Source organism: Adiantum capillus-veneris, chromosome 6 (genome assembly GCF_014529385.1).
Source record: "Adiantum capillus-veneris isolate H3 chromosome 6, ASM1452938v2, whole genome shotgun sequence".
NCBI classification, from domain to species: domain Eukaryota; kingdom Viridiplantae; phylum Streptophyta; class Polypodiopsida; order Polypodiales; family Pteridaceae; genus Adiantum; species Adiantum capillus-veneris.
In genome coordinates this window covers 49000258-49021600 of record NC_140936.1, presented here as the reverse complement: position 1 = coordinate 49021600, position 21343 = coordinate 49000258, and the positions used below count along the sequence as shown (strand labels likewise).

General features: G+C 45.4%; 1 protein-coding gene across 1 annotated transcript in view; it reads right to left on the bottom strand.

The window, feature by feature from the left end:
* LOC147455479 (Chaperone DnaJ-domain superfamily protein) overlaps positions 1-21343 on the bottom strand; it is a 66564-nt gene that overhangs the window by 27672 nt on the left and 17549 nt on the right. Inside the window, exons 2-6 of the mRNA XM_086515272.1 lie at positions 16253-16312; positions 8098-8349; positions 7771-8015; positions 7646-7682; positions 6655-6712 (exon numbers count right to left, since the gene is read on the bottom strand). Coding sequence (XP_086371398.1) covers positions 6655-6712; positions 7646-7682; positions 7771-8015; positions 8098-8349; positions 16253-16312 — 652 coding nt within the window. The remainder of the gene's footprint in view (positions 1-6654; positions 6713-7645; positions 7683-7770; positions 8016-8097; positions 8350-16252; positions 16313-21343) is intronic.

Here is a 21343-nt window from a genome sequence, read left to right as displayed (position 1 = left end):
CTTCGGTTGCATTGTCAGGGGTATTTGGGACATGAGGACTTCTTCATAATGCCTTTGGAGGGTTGTGATGTTCTCTTAGGGATTCCCTGGTACCACAAGAACAACGCCGTGGTCGATTATCGGGCGAGAAAAGCGACTTTGACTACAGAAAAGGGCAGAACAATTGTACTTGATATTAAACTGAAGGGCGAGTCTGTCCCTATTGTATCGGCTTCGGCCATTTCAAAATTAATGAAATCCACTCTGTTTGTTTACTCAATCTTTATGAAAGAATTGAGTGGTGATGATAGGACAAATATGTCTAAACTTGATAAAGAGCGCCAAGATTTTCTACACTCTCACGCCGATTGCTTCTCAGAAGGCCTGCCAGGAGAGTTACCACCTGCTCGTCCTCAAGATCATACCATTGATCTGATACCTGGTAGTACACCACCGAACCGGCCACCCTACCGTGTCAGCCGAGCACAGAATGAAGAGATTATGAACCAAGTGAAAGACCTCTTGGAAAAGGGTCTTGTCCAGCCTAGTACTTCACCGTATTGCTCTCCAGTGTTGTTGGTTTTGAAGAAAGACAGATCTTGGAGAATGTGCATCGATTATAGCACTCTCAACGAAATCACCATCAAGAACAGATTTCCGATTCCTAGGATCGATGATATACTCGACAGGTTACAGGGATCCTCGTGCTTTAGCAGGATTGACTTAAAGAGTGGATATCATCAGATCAGGATAGCACCAGGAGATGTCTACAAGACAGCTTTTCGGACGACTTTTGGGTTATTTGAGTTTTTGGTGATGCCTTTTGGCTTAACCAATGCTCCTGTGACATTTAACCGGATGATAGACAGGATTTTTCGAGAGTACAGGCTATTTGTTGGCACTTTCTTTGACGACATCATTGTTTTCTCCAAGAATGAGGCAGAACACAGAGATCATCTACTTCAAGTCTTTCAGGCATTACGAGATCACACGTTAGTGATTAATGCAAAGAAAAGTGAATTTTTCCTACCAGAGATACACTTTTTGGGACACATTGTGTCAGTAGCAGGAGTGCAAATGGATCTGGCCAAGATAGAGACTATCCGTGATTGGCCCGATTTGAGGAATGTCCATGAAGTTAGAAGCTTCTTGGGACTGTGTTCGTACTACAGGCGGTTCATACGAAAGTTTGCAAAGGTTGCTTCCCCTTTTGCATATCTTGACACAGAAAGGACTACCCTTTTCGTGGGGACCCACAAAGGTGACTGCCTTGAGGAATGTCCATGAAGTTAGAAGCTTCTTGGGACTGTGTTCGTACTACAGGCGGTTCATACGAAAGTTTGCAGAGGTTGCTTCCCCTTTTGCATATCTTGACAGAGAAAGGACTACCCTTTTCGTGGGGACCCACAAAGGTGACTGCCTTTCGGACATTGAAAGAGAAATTGACTACGGGACCTATTTTGACTTTGCCGGACTTGCAGAAGTCATTTGAAGTATATTGTGATGCTTGTGGTCGTAGTTTGGGTGCGGTCTTGATGCAAGAAGGCCATGTCATAGCTTACGAGAGCCGTTTGTTCTCTAGGCCGGAGATGACAGCACAGATCTATGAGAAAGAGCTTTTGGCGGTTATCCATGCTCTTACTCAGTGGCGGCATTACCTACTCGAAGCGGATTTTACTGTCTTTACAGACCATCAGAGTTTGCGCTACTTCTTGTCACAGAAGCAGCTTTCGGAAAAGCAGATGCGGTGGGCAAAAATCTTGTCACAGTTCCACTTCAAGATTGTCCATGTGCAGGGACAAAAGAATGTGGTGGCGGATGCTTTGTCTCGGAAACCGTTGGTTCTGGCTATTTCCGCGATAAATCATAGGAGCTTCGAGGATATGGTCGATCAGTGTGCCACAGATACAGATTTTGTAGATATTCTCACACGGATACGGGATGGGGAGACAGTAGTTGGATACTCCCTTCGGGAAGGCTACTTGATGAAAAAGACTATGTTGTGCGTTACACAGCCGTTGAGGGAAAAGGTTATGACTGATTGCCACTGTCCACCTTTTACGGGTCACCGCGGCATTGCTACCACCATGAAAGGGGTAGAGAGAGATTTCTTTTGGCAGAGACTGAAGAAGGATGTGGAAGAGTTTGTGCGCAATTGCTTGGTATGCCAGAAGGTCAAGTTTGACAGGCATAAGGCACAGGGATTGTTACAGCCTTTACCCATACCCACCCGCCCCTGGGAAAATATTGAAATGGATTTCATTTTTTTTATCTCCCGAGAATACAGAACGATCACGATGATTTTCCGATTACATGGCACGCCTGAGACGATTGTCTCCGACAGAGACCCTAGATTTATGAGTTTGTTTTGGAAGGCAATTTGGGAGAACTTTGGCACGCGGTTGCAGTTCTCGTCATCGTTCCACTTGCAGACTAACGGGCAATCTGAGATTGCCAATTCAGTGATTTTAGATTTATTGAAGTCTTGTATCTCGCATCAGAAGACTCAATGGGAAAAGAACTTACCTTTGGTGGAATTTGCCTACAATAACACGATACACTCTTCGACGGGGAAGACACCATTTGAGATTGTTGAAAGTGCTGCGAAGGTTTCATCCTTCCTGAGCACGAAAGATTAGAAATTTGAAGCGGATGAATATTCGCGAGATTTGGATACGGCTTTTGCCAAGGTTCGCGAGACTTTACAGAAGTCTCAAGAACGACAAAAAAAGGCAGCGGATCGCCATCGTCGCAACTGGAAACTGAAGGAGGATGATTGGGTGCTCTTACGTTTGAGAAGGCACGCCTAAGAAAGAAAAAGGGAAAGGAGAGGCTTTTTCCAAAGCTTAGTATGTGATACTACAGACCTTTCTAGATTACTGACAAGATAAATGATGTCTCCTTCCGATTGGAACTGCCAGATACTTGGAGGATTCATAATGCATTGCATGTGAGTCTCTTGAACCCTGTTAAGGGTGATGTGCCTGATGATGGGGAGCCTGATGAGCAACCCGAAGTGGAAGAAAACGAGGAGATCCTTGTTCCTGAACAGATTTTGGCACATAAGGATACGAAGAATAAGGGTAAAGTCCGAAGGCGGTTCTTGGTTAAGTTCAAGAATTATCCTGCACTTGATGCGAAGTGGATGGAGGAGGAGGACCTAGCAGATACTCCTCAGATTGTGAAACTTTTGGAAACTTTACCTCGTGCTTTTGGTTTAGCATAGTCTTCCTCAAATGGAACCCAGAATTCAGCTTGGCCGAAGATCTGGTGCAGTGGGATGCACAAGAGGGGAGTCACTCCACTCCTTTGTCAACAGATGCCTCGATTTTGATACTAAAGTCACTGATGTCTCTTTGAGCTTCAGGGATACTGAGAGCTGACAGTATTCTGCTGGATGACTTTATGAAATGGAATTCCTGATTATGATACTGATTTGTTCTTGACTTCTTGTGAGTGCACGAACTGATAGACGAAATGACTGCAGCATTTTGGTCTACTTGATCTCAAATAGACATGGTTGCAATAGGGGTTAGTCAATCGGACATCGATGAGGTCCCGATTGGACCTAGATGTGATTGCTAGCTACATTTCCGATAAATCATGGTCTAAGATCCGAATGAATGTTGAATTTCATGTGATGTCCTGTGATGTCTGGTGATGTCCTGTGATGTCGTGTGATGTGACTGTCGATTTTGTACATGTGCTAGATGTGTGTTCCTAGTACGTAGGTACTAACAGTCAGTGTCTGCTAAGACGGTTTATGGCTTTTGTCGGTTTTGCAAGCGTAATCGCGGTCGATTACAATGCTTTCAAGAGGGGGGTATGTCACAAAGTGATGACGTGGCGGACAACAGAAACCCTAATTTCTGCCAGAAACCCTAAAATTCCTACAAACCCTAATTTTTGCCAAAAACCCTAAATTCCGGAAATAGCGGAGGCGGATTAGTAAAAAAATAAAAATAAAAAATAAAAAATTTGGAAAATGATGAGCGACGCGAATTTTGCTTTTGCTTTTTGATTGGATTAATACAAAAAGAATATACCGAATGGGGCGCCAGTCTTTGGGGCCAATATCTCTAGGCACGGAACACGGAACTACCGGGCCAGTGCAAATCTCTTGTGTCTGTGAATCGATGTGTTATTTGGTTTGAAGTGGGTTATTTGGTGCTGTTCAGGGTTGAATTGTGTCGCGGTTGATTCTTGACTTGGAGTTGGTGTTTAAGTTGAGTTAGAAGGAGTGTCTAAGTTTGTTACAGGCAGATTGGAGAGGATGTGTTCACATGTTCAATTTCAGGAGCCTCGGACAAAGCTATGGCTCTTTGATACTTTGGTGGCTTCTGCACTACTCTATGGAGCTGAGATTTGGGGACATTCATTGGACCATCACGGGAGGACAGGTCGCACTGATGGATGGGGGGACATGGAGAAGCCACTAGTCTCTATAATCTCGTGGCTCATTAGAGCCAAGGCTTCGGTGCCGCATGCCATTATCCGGGCAGAACTAGCTGCCCCCCCACTAGTAGTGGAGGCGCTCACCAGATCTGTCTCCTTCATACACAGCATGTGGGAACTTCCCAGAGACAAATATGCCCGCCTTGCACTTGAGTCCTCTCGACAGTTAGCCATGCAGGGAGATACAGCATGCTGGTATGGAGAGATGATGTCATGGTTCCAGGCGCATGGGTTCAGCATAGACAGATTGCCCCCCCTACAGTACTCACGGGATGTACCCTCTCTGACTCTTACACAGTCCGAGATCACCAGGCTCATCCGCCAGGACCTGACTCAGCTAGACACCAGGAGGACATGGATACAGCCAGCATAGGAGTTGGGCACGAAGATGGCTTTCTACAAAGAGCATCTTCTCCAGCTTATAGAGGACGGTTTTGTGACGAGGCCCAGATACATGGACACCCACTTGTCTCATGGGATACGATGTGCTATTGGCCAGATACGCACATCCTCACACCAGCTGCGGATCAAGACTGGGAGATACAGTGGAGTACCGGCAAAGGCCAGGACATGCTTCCTGTGTGACATGGAGCCTGAGACAGAGTTGCACTACACATGCCACTGCCTCGTCTACTACGAGATATGTGGCCGCTTCCACTGCTTGTTCAGAGAGGGTTTCGGACCACTCTCCAGAGTCCTGCAGTACGAGGATCAGAGATGCTTGGGTCTGTTTTTGCTCGAGCTGTGCAGACACAGAGAGCTTGATGAGAGGAGAGGCTAGCCAGTCTTAGAGAAGGATCACAGACTTCTTTAGAGCAGACACCGGGCACCCGGAGGAGCTACTACCACAGGAGAGCTCGTCATCTCACACCAGAGGCACACTGATCGACCGAGCGACCGAGCTAGGGAGATCCAGACGCCCACGACTACGGAGGACTACACAGCATCGACGGAGGCTGCATCAGAGGATTCGGATCACTTTGGCCCGACATGCACGACGCCCGGTCAGGCTATTGACCATGGAGGAGATTGATGAGATCCGCCAGCGACCGATGCTGGATCTTTTGTGATTTAGCCATCCCACATAGCTGCTTAGCTCACACCTAGTGGTGTAGGATTCCGGATTCCATAGTATTTTATTTTGTCATTTTTTGTTACTCTGACTTTGTCTCATAGGTCATTTTGGCCTTTTGAAAGACCTCTATCTATCTATCTATCTATCTATCCATCCATCCATCCATCCATTCCATCCATCCATATATATATATATATATATATATATATATAATATATATATATATATATATATATATATATATATATATATATATATATATATATATAGATATAGATATGAGATATATATATATTATATAATATATATATATATATAGATAGATATATATTATATATATGCACCTCCCTCCAACATTTTCTCTCGATGGAAGCGTTTTGTTCGCCACAGCGATTCAGCTCCCTCTGGTTTTGCCTCTTGCAGATCCAGACATCCGCATGGTTAGCCTATTGCACTTGCAGAGGGCTGCCCGCATACGGAGGCTGTTTCAGAGAAGATGCGTCCCAGTAGGTTAGAGATCCAGTGGCTGCCTGTACAGCGAGGAGTTGTGCTCGCAATTGCAGATTCAATTGTCATCCGATTCACCTTTTCTGTTGCACCTTTGACATGTAAAGAGGTCGACCATGTTGTCTTCCATCCTGAAACACTTCAGTGTGGTAGAATCATCCCTCCACAACAAAGTTATACTCAATCTCAATATGCTTGATCCAAGACACAATGACCATATTTTGACTTCGCACTAATGTCAGCCCCACCGTGTCCCCAAAGGGTCCCGGACTACATAACTTCTCCTACAGCATGGACATAAAACCAACTCTTCTTGCACCTTATCTCATGCCAACTCAACTTCCTACTGGCCATCACAATGAGAAGCGCACATGTGAGAAGCACTTCCTTATATCAGGTGCCACATGGTCCGTTGACTCACCAATGCCCTCTGCATAGGCCAATGCATCACACAATGAAACAGGGAAGGGGCAAGCGCAGTAAACACTTCCCTACATAAGTAGGTCGAGCCATCAAACCAGCCACAGACAACAGGAGGTAATACATCGACTACAAGAACTGAACTTTTGAAAAAGCCAGATTCAATACTATGCTATACCTGAAAGCTAAATATGGCAAAGTAATACATCAGTGTATACCTCTTCTATTTTGATTTCGATCAGGATGGTATTCCATGGCCTTCGCTCTATAAGCAGCCTGCATACCACATTAATCATAAGCAGCTCGCCAATTTCAAAAGTTGTGAAGAGACTCTTTCATAGCCTACAACGAAACTTTTGAGAACATGTCCACGAACATACAAAAAAAAATTGGTAGTGACATTTTAAAACCAGAACGAACTTTAAAAAAACACGAGGTAAGGATTTTTCTTTACAGAACAAGCAAAAAGACAGCATTAAACAAAACCACCAAAAGTAACAGCTTGCTTAGTGGCAGCCATTTCCAAGAACAAGCAGCAGAAAAATTTAGGCATACCAGCAAACTTGCAAGCCATTGCAGCATTCTCCACAAACAACCCCCCCCCCCCCCCCCCCCCCCCCTCCCCCCCCCCCCCCCCCCCCCCCCCCCCCCCCCCCCCCCCCCCCCTAAAAACAATAACAGATATTTGGCCCATAAAACTTTCTGTATGATGTACAATAGTGCATGTTTCACAATGCATGGTCATGCAATTTACGACTGGCAACAACTGGGCCTCTTTTCAAGCCTATTGTGCCCCTCTGATTGTTGAGACAACTAGAGGTAAAGTGCCCATAGCAACCTTCTATCCATGAGTCACTTCCACGCGCATGCAGGGATGCCGGTGCATTTGTGTGTGAGTGCACACATGCACGTGTCAACCTACCTGCCTACATACATTAAGGTATATGTATATATATATAAACATGTGTAGCTCTGTATGTATGTGGATTAATTAAACAATTCAGAGCAACTGGTTGGTTATATATTAACACTTCAGCTGAAATAAGAAACCGTCCCTCTATAAGGAGAAATACTCCCAAAAAAAGCTCAAAACTTTGAAAAAAAGATGCGAGCTACATCTCTTAATTTTCTGTCATTCAAAATTTGCAGGCCCTAGGAAAACTCTTATCAAGAAATTAATCCCATGCCAGAATCTTGAGCACAACAAACCTTGATATCAGCCTGGGAGTACGTTCCGGCTTTGGACCTGCACGTTCAAAAATACTCAATGAGTGTTGATACACGATCAATTCATTTCTATAATCTGATGCAAAAAGCTCAACAAGAAAATTTACTCGTCCAGTCCCAACGTTCTATAATGTTTAGCATAGGGAGATCCCCAAGATCGTTGAGATGTTCCAGATCTGCCAGGGTCAGCATTCTTCCATGTCTCCCAATCTGACTTAGTCCATGACCAATCATCTCTAGTACCAGGCTTGGGATCACCAGAATTCTCTGCTGCCTCTTGCCAACGCTCATAACTTCGAGTATAGTGTGCCCTCTCTCTGTGAAAAGCCTCAGCCATGCGCCTCATACGCTCCTGTAACAATGTAGTCTTGTGAATGTTTGTTAGAAACCCAAGGAACGGAAGAGAGAAAAGGAGTGCTGGAATCCTGACTCACCAGTCTTTCCGCATCCTCCCTACCAAAAAAGCCAGCATCCTGGAAGATCCTTGCCCAAGGTTCAGAATTTCCACCTATGTCTCTGCGTACAGTGTGTTGTCTTCCATCAGATGTCCAATATGTAAAATGGAAAGTCCCCGTTTGACCACTATCACGTCCATAGGTGTTATTGTTACTTCTGCTGCTTGCATGACGCGCTTGGCTAGCTCCATCCCTGGACGTGCTTCCAGGCCCTGTCTCACCAAAGAATGCCTAACAACAAAGCCAAGAATCAATCTCTCTCTCTCTCTCTCTCTCTCTCTCTCTCTCTCTCTCTCTCTCTCTCTCTCTCTCTCTCTCTCTCTCTCTCTCTGTGTGTGTGTGTCTGTGGGTTATGTTTTGCACCCGAGGATTCAACACGCAGAGCAACACGTGCGGCAGAGGCTGCAGATGGCTGCACGTGCAGCGTGAGGGAGAGGCCATGACGCACAGTAGGAGGGGGTTGTTCCTTCAGGCGCAGCAGGCAGCTGCACAGGCCGCGAGCTATCCCACACTGGGGGGCCGCGTGTCATACTGTTGCATTAGTTACAGGCCGCCCTAAGGGGCTACTTACCGAACGCACAGCAGGGGGCTGTGTTGCCATTGGTTATCCCACCAAGGGGGCTACAGGTCCTATCATTAACAGCAGGTCAAAGGGGCAGCGAGGGCCTGTCCCCTGTTTTCATTGGCGCTCATATTGGGCTGTGGTTCAGTGCCTCTACATGAACACAGAAAGGGGGCAGCATATCAGATATCGCAGGGAGCTCCAAGGAGCTCGGGCAGACTGTGTATTGCTTGCCGCGGGATGACCCAGCAGGGGGCCGCGTGCTGTCACTGTAACACAGCAGCGAGACTTTCCATTTGCGGAGGCAGCTTGCCATTTGGTATTATTGACAAGTGCAGGTTACGTGAGCATAACAGCAAGGGACTGAGCCTCTAGATCTTTGGCTGGTCTGGTAGAGCGCCCACAGTGGGCTGTGGTTGTGTATTTACCCGCATCGGGTTGTGTGGTGTTCCATTGCTGCCTGGTCTCTCACCTGTGTGTTTAGTGTGGCCGTCTTGTGATGGAGGTCATGAGCGCAAACCCAACACTTCTCGAGAGCTCTAGCCCCTCCCCCTTGAGTGGTTTGCATTCAATGGCATCACCAGCAATGAAGAAATCAACTTTTATGACTACCAGCAAAGGTTAGCAAACATGGAAAAGGAGATGAAGACGTACAAGACAGAGATGGAAGAGTGGAAGATGGAGAAGGCTGTCACGTGACACATCAAACCCTATGTGTCCGTGGACAAGCTACAGCATGACCAGGGTTCAGTTCAATCAAGCCAGTCTAGGATAGGAAGTGATCTGGCACTTTTGTGAGTCTGTTCGCAGACCGTCATGACCAGTCACTTAGATTAGATGCATATCCTCCGGTTGCACACAGCATGATCATGAGCATTTCCATCATAATCCATCAGAATCCATCAAGGGAATTTTCTAGTGCATTAAAACCTATTTTCCCTATTTTTGACATTTTTCACTTATTATTTTTAAATAACTTTTGTTGAGAACTAGGTAGGGCAAATTTACTAAGTTTGTATATAAGCAAACCAGAGCTAGCACTTTCTAGCAGAAGAGGCAGCAGGAGCACCGCTCAACAGGCACCTTCTCAGCAGGACCCCCGACTGCATGACCTAGCGTTTTTGCAACTCAACATCAAGCTAGCGTTTTTGCAAGGACAGATCAGCCTTGGCAATTTTGCATTGCAGAGGAGCTTCGGCATTGGTAGACACAGCAGAACCACTTCACGACAGCAGATCAGCCCTAGCGTTAGTAGATTTTCCCCAGCAGCAGCAGACCTAGCGTTTTTGCATCAGCATCACACTTCAGCGTTTTGCAGATTCACGGCGACGGAACATCAAGGAACACCAGCGTTTTCAGATTTCAGCATTCAATAGCAGATCTCACCTTCCCGCAGCAGATCCTCACCGCACAATGAGATCCCGCGAAGTTTGCAATTTCAGCCCGGAAAACGCAGATTTCATCATCTGCATTTTCAGCGCGTCGTCGTTGCATCGTCGCCATCTACATCGTCATCGACATAGAGTCAGAATTCAGCAGATACAAGATTTGCAGATTTCAGCCATTAGCGTTTTCAGATTTCAGCCCGTCTCGTCGTCGTCGTCGACATCGTTGGCAAGTCCAAGCTTTGTAGAGATTTGTGCAATAATAAGTAGACCGCTCTCGCCATAGAGAGTGGGGCCTTCGGAGGAGGGTTTGACAACATTTTGGTGTCGTATTCTTCTCTCTCTATCTCTCACTCTCAGCACCTTCATTCTCAGTGTTCACCACTTTGTTTGTGTCCCTTGCACTCTCTCACTAAAGGAACGAAAGGCTCTCCCTTCCGTAAGTAAAAGGAACCCTTGAGCACAGTTCGGAGCACTCATCTTGAGCAAAGTTTCAACATTCACTTCCGCTGCACCTTACAAAGGCAGTCTTTCTTCAGTGGAAAATCAACAAGGCCGAGCTTCGAACTGTGGACAAAATGGAGCATCGGGCCGAATTGAAGCCTCTGATTACAATATGAGACTAGGGGACAGAAGAGCACAGCTACCAAGGACATGGATCCCACATTTGTTATATGCTGATGATATTGTGCTGATTTCCAACTCCCCAGAGGGAATGCAGCACCACTTGGATGCTTTACATGTGTTTGTGGAGGATAGCGGATTGTCTGTCAACCTTGGTAAAACCAAAGTTATGGTGCAGATTTGGGGCCCCTCAGTTGGTTGTCACGGTAGAGCTAGCAGTACTAATGGATGATAAGGGATGGAGAGGCCCTTGTATTTATGATTTCCCGCATGATTAGAGCCAAGGCCTCAGTACCTCATGAGATTATTAGAGTAGAGCTAGTTGCCGCTCCGGTGGTAATTGAGGCACTTACTAGATTAGTCTCTTTCACACATAGCTTGTGGGACCTTCCCAGAAACAGATATGCCCGGCTTGCTCGAGTCTTCCCGACATTTGGCCTTACAGGGAGACACGGCCTGCTGGTATGGACAGATCACTTCTTGGTTCCACATGCATGATTTTAGCATGGACAAACTGCCTCCCTTCAGTACTCTTTGGAGGCCCCCTCTCTCACTGTGACACGGACAGAGATAACTAGACTTTGCAAGAACTGAGCATGGGAGTAGAGGATTTGGGTTTTTTTTTGGGGGGGGGGGGGGGGGGGGGGGGGGGGGGGGGGGGGGTAGTTCTTTTCAGGGAAGATTTGCAGTCGCTTGTACATATTGTTCGGGCAGACGATCATGCCAAGTAAATAGGGTTGCATGAGAAAACTTGTGGATTTTGCTCCAAGTACATCAACCTATGCATTATCTAGAAAAGAGTCCTTTCTCTGTGCTTGATGATGACATATAAGAGTTCTCTAGGGATGAAGACATCATTCTCTTGGGGGATTTCAATGCCCGAATGGGCAACCATCAGACGGTCTTCTATGTTACCTCGGAGGAGTTGTTCAGAGAGTTGGACACCATAGACATGGGGTTAGACAAACGCTCACAGGATACAAAATGTACAGAGTATCAGAGATACTTGCTAGATATGGGCACCGCACATGGGTTAGCCATACTAAGTCGCTTACAGAGATTCCCAACAGTCGCCAGGTTTACTTGCTTCCCACAATCGTCACGGGGCTACCACAGTGGATTATATTATGGCCACGCCGAGCTTTCTTTCCCATATTGAGGACTTCATAGTTGGACTCCGGCCCATTGGGGTAGCAGTGGACCATGCCCTTTTGACACCGGACATCTCCTTCCAGTTCATCACAGCTCAGAGGACACGAGCAGAAGGTCCTACAAGATATATACTCACTTTGGAGACGGACTCTGTTTACGTGGATGGGATCTATAGACACCTATGCACAGAGGAACTAGGGCGACCTTTGGAGGAGCTCACCCATATTCTGACAGAGACTACGGGATGCGGCTAGGGAGGCTTATCTGCATACATAGCCCGAGCACAGATGTCGTTCTAGGACCATGCCCCAGAACGATTGGTACGTTGAGTGCAGAGATTTTGAGAGCCCGACTACAAAGAGAGGTCTCTCTGGAAGTCATCACTCATAGACAGTCGCATATTGCGGCGTTTAGTATGTCGGAAGAAGGGGGCCTTTCTGGCTAGTCTTGAGCAGGAGTTATACCAGCTATTTTTGAGTCATGATTTAGCTGAGGCTTGGCAGCTTTTTCATGAATCCTCGCCCGCTCTAGCTATCACTTCTATGGAGGTGTGGGGCCGATATGCAGCATCCCTATACACAGTGTTGGGGCAGCCACCTCTACCGGATCCACCATAGCCATGCACACATGCATATGTCTTCTTTACAACGGAGATGGAAATCCATTGACAAATGAAGCATGGGAGAGCTTATGAACATGAGGGATTAGTGGCCGAGCATTTTATTCATGCCAGAGATATGCTTGCAAAGCTTCTAGCTATGACGTTTAACCGTGCTATGTGTCAGGGCCTGTCTGAGACTTGAAGTTTGTCTACTATTGTGCCTATCCTAAAGGCAGGAGACCCTATGGAGCCTGGGAAGTACCGTACTATTATGCTCCGTCAAACATTAGCACGGTTATACGCATCCATTCTCGAGCAGCAACTGAGTAGATGGGTATAGAGACAGGGTATACAAGCAACAAGACAGGCAGGTTTTCAGGAGAGGTTTCTCTATTCTTGATCACATCCTGACTATACGATCCATTATTGAGGAGGGCAGATCACATGGAAAACGGATATATTGTAGCTTTGTGGACATCTGCAAAGCTTTTGGTACAGTACCCAAAGCTAGACTGGTGCGACGACTGCATGTCATGGGGGTGCCCATAGAGCTCATTTGGGGGATTATGGCTTTATACAGATCAGCTGCGGGGCAGGTGCACACTCCCGAGGGGACTTCTACCCTGGTTCGCTCCACTAATTGAAGTGAAGCACGGATGCCCGCTATCTCCTACTTTGTTTGGTATGTATGTAGATGAGGCCTCTGATTTATGAGACTAGGGAACACAGAAGAGCACAACTACCAAGGACATGGATCCCACATTTGTTATATGCTGATGATATTGTGCTGATTTCCAACTCCCCAGAGGGAACGCAGCACCATTTGGATGCTTTACATGTGTTTGTGGAGGATAGCGGATTGTCTGTCAACCTTGGTAAAACCAAAGTTATGGTGCAGATTTGGGGCCCCTTGGTTGGTTGTCACGGTAGAGCTAGCAGTACTAATGGATGAAAAGGGATGGAGAGGCCCTTGGTATTTATGATTTCCCGCATGATTAGAGCCAAGGCCTCAATACCTCATGAGATTATTAGAGTAGAGCTAGTTGCCGCTCCGGTGGTAATTGAGGCACTTACTAGATTAGTCTCTTTCACACATAACTTGTGGGACCTTCCCAGAAACAGATATGCCCGGCTTGCTCGAGTCTTCCCGATAGTTGGCCTTACAGGGAGGCACAGCCTGCTAGTGTGGACAGATCACTTCTTGATTCTACATGCATGATTTTAGCATGGACAAACTGCCTCCCTTCAGTACTCTTTGAAGGCCCCCTCTCTCACTGTGACACTGTACTCAGAAACAAGACTCAGAAGACTCTGTGTTGATTGATTGAATGTGTGATACAAGGGCTCCTTATATAGGAGACGAAGAGACACAAATGAAAAGACATGTCTCCTGATGAAGAGACATGACTTTAGACGTTAAGACACATCCTTTCGGCGAAGAGCTGCAACCATTGGGTGAAGAGTCGCACCCGTAGAGCGAAGGGGTGTGACCAGTCGTCAAAGGAGTGGCTTTTAACGAAGAGGCACGTCTCTTGAGCAAAGGGTCGTGACCATCCAAGCGTAGGGGTTCTCCTTGGCATGGCACTTTGCGTATCTGCAACTAGGAGTGTATGTAATACTGCAACATAGTCACAATCGTGACAGATGTGCAGGACATGCCAATGGCCTTTGTAGACGCAGAGCTGGAGTGGGATTGCTTCAGTGAGGCACAACAGGCGTTGTCAGAGTCTGTGCAGACCGAGGTAGAGCAGGTTTGCTCCCTAGAGACACAGGCAAAGATGACAGACATGGAGTTCTTTGGTATGCTCATGCTAGAGGCTGATGAGTTGATTCCAAGATGCATGGTTCCACCTATGGATGAGAGGGACGTAGCCATCCCAGTGTCGGTAATTACATATCCATACGTGATGGGTAGTCCTGATGATACAGTACATGCAGATAGAGCGGGAGGCTCGCGTTCAGACACCTCATGTACGACCTACTAGTGTCGAGGTTCGACCTAGCAGCTACAGTGGGAGCATTTGCAGCAGGGAGTCGTACAGTGATTGACACTAGCATGATGCATAGTGGAGTTTTGCATCGTACGGTGACTAACACTAGCATGATGCATACTGGAGTTTTGCAGACCATACAGAGTTGTTTGCGGGATTTACATGCAGGCTCTAGCATGGATACGCACGCTCGCCTATCACTAGAGCCGATACGACTGCATGTAGATCTATTGAGCGAGCCAATGGGCATAGGTTGAGAGAGTATCTCACCAGTTTTCTTGTACATACTAGTAGTTTAGCTAGTAGCATCCACTTATTGGCACATTCGCCTTTAAGTGGGACGTTGTTGGGGTTAAAGGCCTTGTGCCTTTTGCCCGAGGCCGGACGTCTTGTGTCTGACCGCACACTAACCTTATTCTTGTACATCTACAGAGAATAAGCAACAACTCACTTTGAGACTTGTTCCACCCGCACGGCACCTTGCACTCTCCTTCTCCCCTTACCGCACGCACACACACACCGTTGTTGGGGTTAAAGGCATTGCGCCTTTTGCCGAGGCCGGACGCCACCTTGCACTCTTTCCTTCTCCCCTTCCTGCACGCGCACACCACACCGCACGCACACATTCCGCGCACTGCACTCTTCATATGTATACGTGTGTGTGTGTGTGTGTGTGTGTGTGTGTGTGTGTGTGTGTGTATGTACACATATATGTATGTGTATATACACACACACATATATATACACATATATAATTATTTATATATGTGTATGTATATATATATGTATATACATATACACATCTATATATGTATATACATATATATATATATATACACATATATATATATACACACACATATATATACATATATATATACACATATATATACATATATATATACACACACATATATATATATATATATATACACACACACACATATATATATATATATATATATATATATATATATATATATATATATATATATATATATATATATATATATATATATGTATGTATGTATGTATGTATATATATATATATATAATTTTTTGATTTATACATACACACACACATGTATGCATACACACACATACATACATACAGACATATACATATATAGATATACATATATGTACAATATATGTATATGTATACACACACACTCATACATACATACATACATACATACACACACACATATATGTATGCATACACACACATACATACATACATACATATACATATATAGATATACATACATACACATACATACATACATATATATACATATACATATGTATATAAGAGTTAAGTTTCATTATTTGCAGTTTTTGTTTGTGTGTTGCTATTAATTTCCTACTTGGAGTGTCCAAGCCTTCAACAACTGCCACATCAGCAAATCAATGTTCATATAGTACGTCCACACAAATGCCATGTCAATAATGCATCCATATAGCATGCTGCACCAGCACATGTTCCTAGAAGGCGTCCGTGCACTGCAGCCCGTCTGTACACAGCTGCCACACTGTCACTTTGTCACATCAACCCCTTTCACTAGCTTATGGTGGAGGCTAGTGTTTCACCTTTTACCATATAGTTTGATCTTGCCACAACAAATTATCTTCACCACCGTTATACTTACAAAATCTTAAACATGTACTTAGGAGTAGAGATGATGAAGTTTGATATGTTTGTTGTAAATCTCTCACCATGAACCTCCTCATGACTACAATCATAGTTGAATCAACGAAATTTAACAATCATTAACAAAAAAAAAGAACATATATATGTAATTAATAAGCAGCATACCTCTCGAGCAAATCTTTCGTAATTTTGTAGCCGCCGCTTCAAAGAGATCATGTGCGCTACCTACATTTACCTCCACATGGGAGGGAATCAATTAGCCTTTAATCTAAAAAAGAGGGTTTTTTTAAAACAAAAATTGACACAAAAAACTACAAAATTTAGATATTACTTCCATACAAATGCCTGCCCATAAGTAGTCCTTTCAAGCTCCACTTCATACGATTCTTAACTTAAAACACACATTAAATGACTCCTTCAAAATGGCAATAGACCCTACCTTAATAATGCAAAGGATGTTCCATTGTCATTATTCCATCTTAGGGGAGCTGGTAAGAAAGTGCAAAAGAGAAGCTGGGGTTTTGGAGTGGGGTGAAGAAACTAGGTACTTCAAGAACTCCATCTTGCACTAGACTCCCTGGATTTCTAAAGTTTTAGGATCACAACAAAGCCCCTATTGGATAGATAATGCCAAGAAAGAGAAGAATAAGGGTTTGAATCGGCTTGATCACTTTTGGGACGGGTAGAATAGGAGCTAGAAAACCATTGACTTTTTGGCAACCAGATATCGGCTATGAGATATTGTTAGTCACCAGAGTGATAAAAGAGCATTAGATTCATTAGAGTCAAGCTTAGAACATATTCTTTTTATGTGACCCTTAATGTGACAATGAAAACAACTACCTTCCTTAGAATAAGTGCTTTGCCCTTCTGACATGATGTATCCTCCTAGAATTCCTTGTGCTACCTTTTCATCTGGAGTAAGCTTAGGTTTAGCAATTGTGTTAGCTTTACCCTTCGGTTCATTGGAAGAGTTCTTTTCTGAGAGACTATTGGAAGATTGGTTAGAAGAGTTACCGTTCTTACCATTCTTACCGCTCTTACCATTCTGAGGGTTTTGAGAGAGGTACTTGTGGAAGTCTTGTGTTCCTTAGGCTTTCCCTTGTTGTGCTTCATCTCCTGTGCGAGAGCAATCGCTACCGCCTTGTTGAGATCAATTGGATAGAGTACCTCGATATCATACTTGATATTCTCGTCCAATCCATAAAGAAATGCCTCCTTGCGCTCCACATCCAATTTGCGTAATTGAGTGCCGAGTTGCAAAACACGATTAGAGAAAGACATAACTGGCATACCATTTTGCTTGAGACCGCACCAAACGTCCTTCAATCATGCGAGATATTGAGGTGGCATAAACAGCGCCTTGAGCTTGTCTTGGAAATCAGCCCAATTGAAGGAAAGGGGCGTGAATTCGTCGGCTTCTCTAGGTGCGCGGCTAACTGTGCCTCTTACCATGCGTGGTACCAATTGATGGCATCACCGGCAAAGCACATAGCTGCCGTCAAAACCTTGCTATTTCCTGTCTTCTTAGTTGTCGCAAAATAAGCATTAAATTGATGCAACCAAGAATGAATAACTGTAGCATCCATCTTACCATCAAACTTACTGAACTGGATCTTCTCTATGACTGGCTTGTTGGAGTCCGAATCTCGGCTTGCGCCATGTGATGAACTACCAACATCTTTGGCTGGCTCGCACTTCGAGGCGAGAACCTGTCGAACCATTTCTTACATGCGTAGTTCTCTCTGTGCCTCACGATCGGCCTCCAAGGCCGCTCGTCTCTCTTCGGCCGCCAAGCGCGCATCATCGCACTCACGCTCCAAAGCTGTCTTTCTTTCTGCTTTTCTTTCTTTTCGTTCCTTGTCCGCCAAGCGCGCTTGTTCACACTCGCAAAGCATCCATTCCTCAGAGGCTGCCTGTCGTTCTTGCCGCTCACGATCCAAGGTAACGCACTGCACTTCTTGTGAACCATCGCAACGCGATTCGCTTCTTGTTGTGCCATTGCAACGCGATTCGCTTCTTGTTGTTGTGCCATCACAACGTGATTCGCTTCTTGTTGTTGTGACATCATGTTCATCATCGTCTTGACCAAAGCCTCCATAGGATTTGGTGCAATCCCTGGCGTAGATGGCGAAGGGGAAGGGTTGGGAAAACCTCCTAGTGGGGAAAACTCTTCTTCGCCACTCCCATGCTCACCACCTCCATGCGAAGTATCCATTCCACTTCGGGTGATGACCATACACTGTGATCTTGGTTCTTAAGTTCTCGAGGAACTTGGGTTCTTGTGGGTCTTGGGTTCTTGGGGGTCTTGAGTTCTTGAGGGTCTTGAGGTTCTTGGGGTTCTTGAGGTTCTTGAGTTCTTGAGGTTCTTCTTTTCGCTTGCAATCTGTGTTAGAGAAGAATCTTCTCTTCACCCAAGTTCTGCTCTTTCTCGCGGGCGCACCCCTTGGCAGCCTTGCGCTCACACCAAGGTTGCTTTTTTCCACCTCACGTCGATTCGCCGGCCGCTAAGTGCACGGTCCGCTCTCAATGAGTGAAAAGAGGCACAAGGGGAGGCTTGACAAGCCTTTCTTTCTCGGGTTTCTTGTCACTCTTCAAAAACACGATTAGGAATCGGCACGCCCAAGAGGTCTTGGGTTACGTGCAACTGCAACAAGCAAAAAAATATATATGTGGTTCTTGTGGTTCTTTCCTGGAGTGATACAGACTTTCAAAGCTCTAATACCAATGTCGACAGACTGACGCCACTGGCGGAGGTAGTTCGACTGGCACCCGGATGGGATGTTGCCATTACACCGAGCATTGGCAAACTTCGTTTGCAATGACAGGGGTGTTCAGGGCACGTGAGTGACGTTCTACTCGGGATCCCTTGGTACCACAAGAACTACGCCGTGGTTGACTACCGGGCCGAGAAAGCGACTTTGATAAATGAAGGGCTTAGAGATTGTACTTGATGAACTTCAGTTTTCTTACTCATTCTTTTGGGAGAACTGAACCATGGATAAAAGTTGAATATGTTTTGACCTGAAGAAAAGAACGCCAAGATTTTTTTCTCCACGCTCATGCCGATTGCTTTTGAGAGGGCCTGAAGATCATACCATTGATCTGATATCTGGAAGCACACCACCGAATCGGCCACCTTATTGTGTGAGCCGAGTACAGAATGAAAAGATTATGAACTCAGTGAAAGACCTCTTGGAAAAGGGTCTTGTCCAGCTTAGTACTTCACCGTATTGCTCTCCAGTGTTGTTGATTTTGAAGAAAGACAGATCTTGGAGAATGTGCATCGATTATAGCACTCTCAACGAAATCACCATCAAGAACAGATTTCCGATTCCTAGGATCGATGATATACTCGACAGGTTACAGGGATCCTCGTGCTTTAGCAGGATTGACTTGAAGAGTGGATATCATCAGATCAGGATAGCGCCAGGAGATGTCTACAAGACAGCTTTTCGGACGACTTTTGGGTTATTTGAGTTTTTGGTGATGCCTTTTGGCTTAACCAATGCTCCTGCGACATTTAACCAGATGATGGACAGGATTTTTCGAGAGTACAGGCTATTTGTTGGCACTTTCTTTGACGACATCATTGTTTTCTCCAAGAATGAGGCAGAACACAGAGATCATCTGCTTCAAGTCTTTCAGGCATTACGAGATCACAAGTTAGTGATCAATGCAAAGAAAAGTGAATTTTTCCTACCAGAGATACACTTTTTGGGGCACATTGTGTCAGCAGCAGGAGTGCAAATAGATCCGGCCAAGATAGAGACTATCCGTGATTGGCCCGACTTGAAGAATGTCCATGAAGTTAGAAGCTTCTTGGGACTGTGTTCGTACTACAGGCGGTTCATACGAAAGTTTGCAGAGGTTGCTTCCCCTTTGCATATCTTGACACAGAAAGGAGTACCTTTTTCGTGGGGACCCACAGAGGTGACTGCCTTTCAGACATTGAAAGAGAAATTGACTACGGGACCTATTTTGACTTTGCCGGACTTGCAGAAGTCATTCGAAGTATATTGTGATGCTTGTGGTCGTAGTCTGGGTGCGGTCTTGATGCAAGAAGGCCATGTCATAGCTTACGAGAGCCGTTTGTTCTCTAGGCCAGAGATGACAGCACAGATCTATGAGAAAGAGCTTTTGGCGGTTATCCATGCTCTTACTCAGTGGCGGCATTACCTACTCGGAGCGGATTTTACTGTCTTTACAGACCATCAGAGTTTGCGCTACTTCTTGTCACAGAAGCAGCTTTCGGAAAAGCAGATGCGGTGGGCGAACATCTTGTCATAGTTTCACTTCCAGATTGTCCATGTGCAGGGACAGAAGAATGTGGTGGCAGATGCTTTGTCTCGGAAACCGTTGGTTCTGGCTATTTCCGCGATACATCATAGGAGCTTCGAGGATATGGTCGATCAGTGTGTCTCACAGATACAGATTTTGCAGATATTTTCACACGGATACGGGATGGGGAGACAGTAGCTGGATACTCCCTTCGGGAAGGCTACTTGATGAAAAAGACTATGTTGTGCGTTACACAGCCGTTGAGGGAAAAGGTTATGACTGATTGCCACTGTCCACCTTTTACGGGTCACCGCGGCATTGCTACCACCATGAAAGGGGTAGAGAGAGATTTCTTTTGGCGGAGACTGAAGAAGGATGTGGAAGAGTTTGTGCGCAGTTGCTTGGTATGCCAGAAGGTCAAGTTTGACAGGCATAACGCACAGGGATTGTTACAGCCTTTACCCATACCCACCCGCCCCTGGGAAAATATTGAAATGGATTTCATTTTTGATCTCCCGAGAATACAGAATGATCACGATGATTTTCCGATTACATGGCACGCCTGAGACGATTGTCTCCGACAGAGACCCCAGATTTATGAGTTTGTTTTGGAAGGCAATTTGGGAGAACATTGGGACGCGGTTGCAGTTCTCGTCATCGTTCCACTTGCAGACTGACGGGCAATTTGAGATTGCCAATTCAGTGATTTTAGATTTATTGAAGTCTTGTATCTCGCATCAGAAGACTCAATGGGAAAAGAACTTACCTTTGGTGGAATTTGCCTACAATAACACGATACACTCTTCGACGGGGAAGATGCCATGTGAGATTGTTGAAACTGCTGCGAAGGTTCCATCCTTCCTGAGCACGAAAGATTAGAAATTTGAAGCGGATGTATATTCGCGAGATTTGGATACGGCTTTTGCCAAGGTTCGCGAGACTTTGCAGGAGTCTCAAGAACGACAAAAAAAGGCA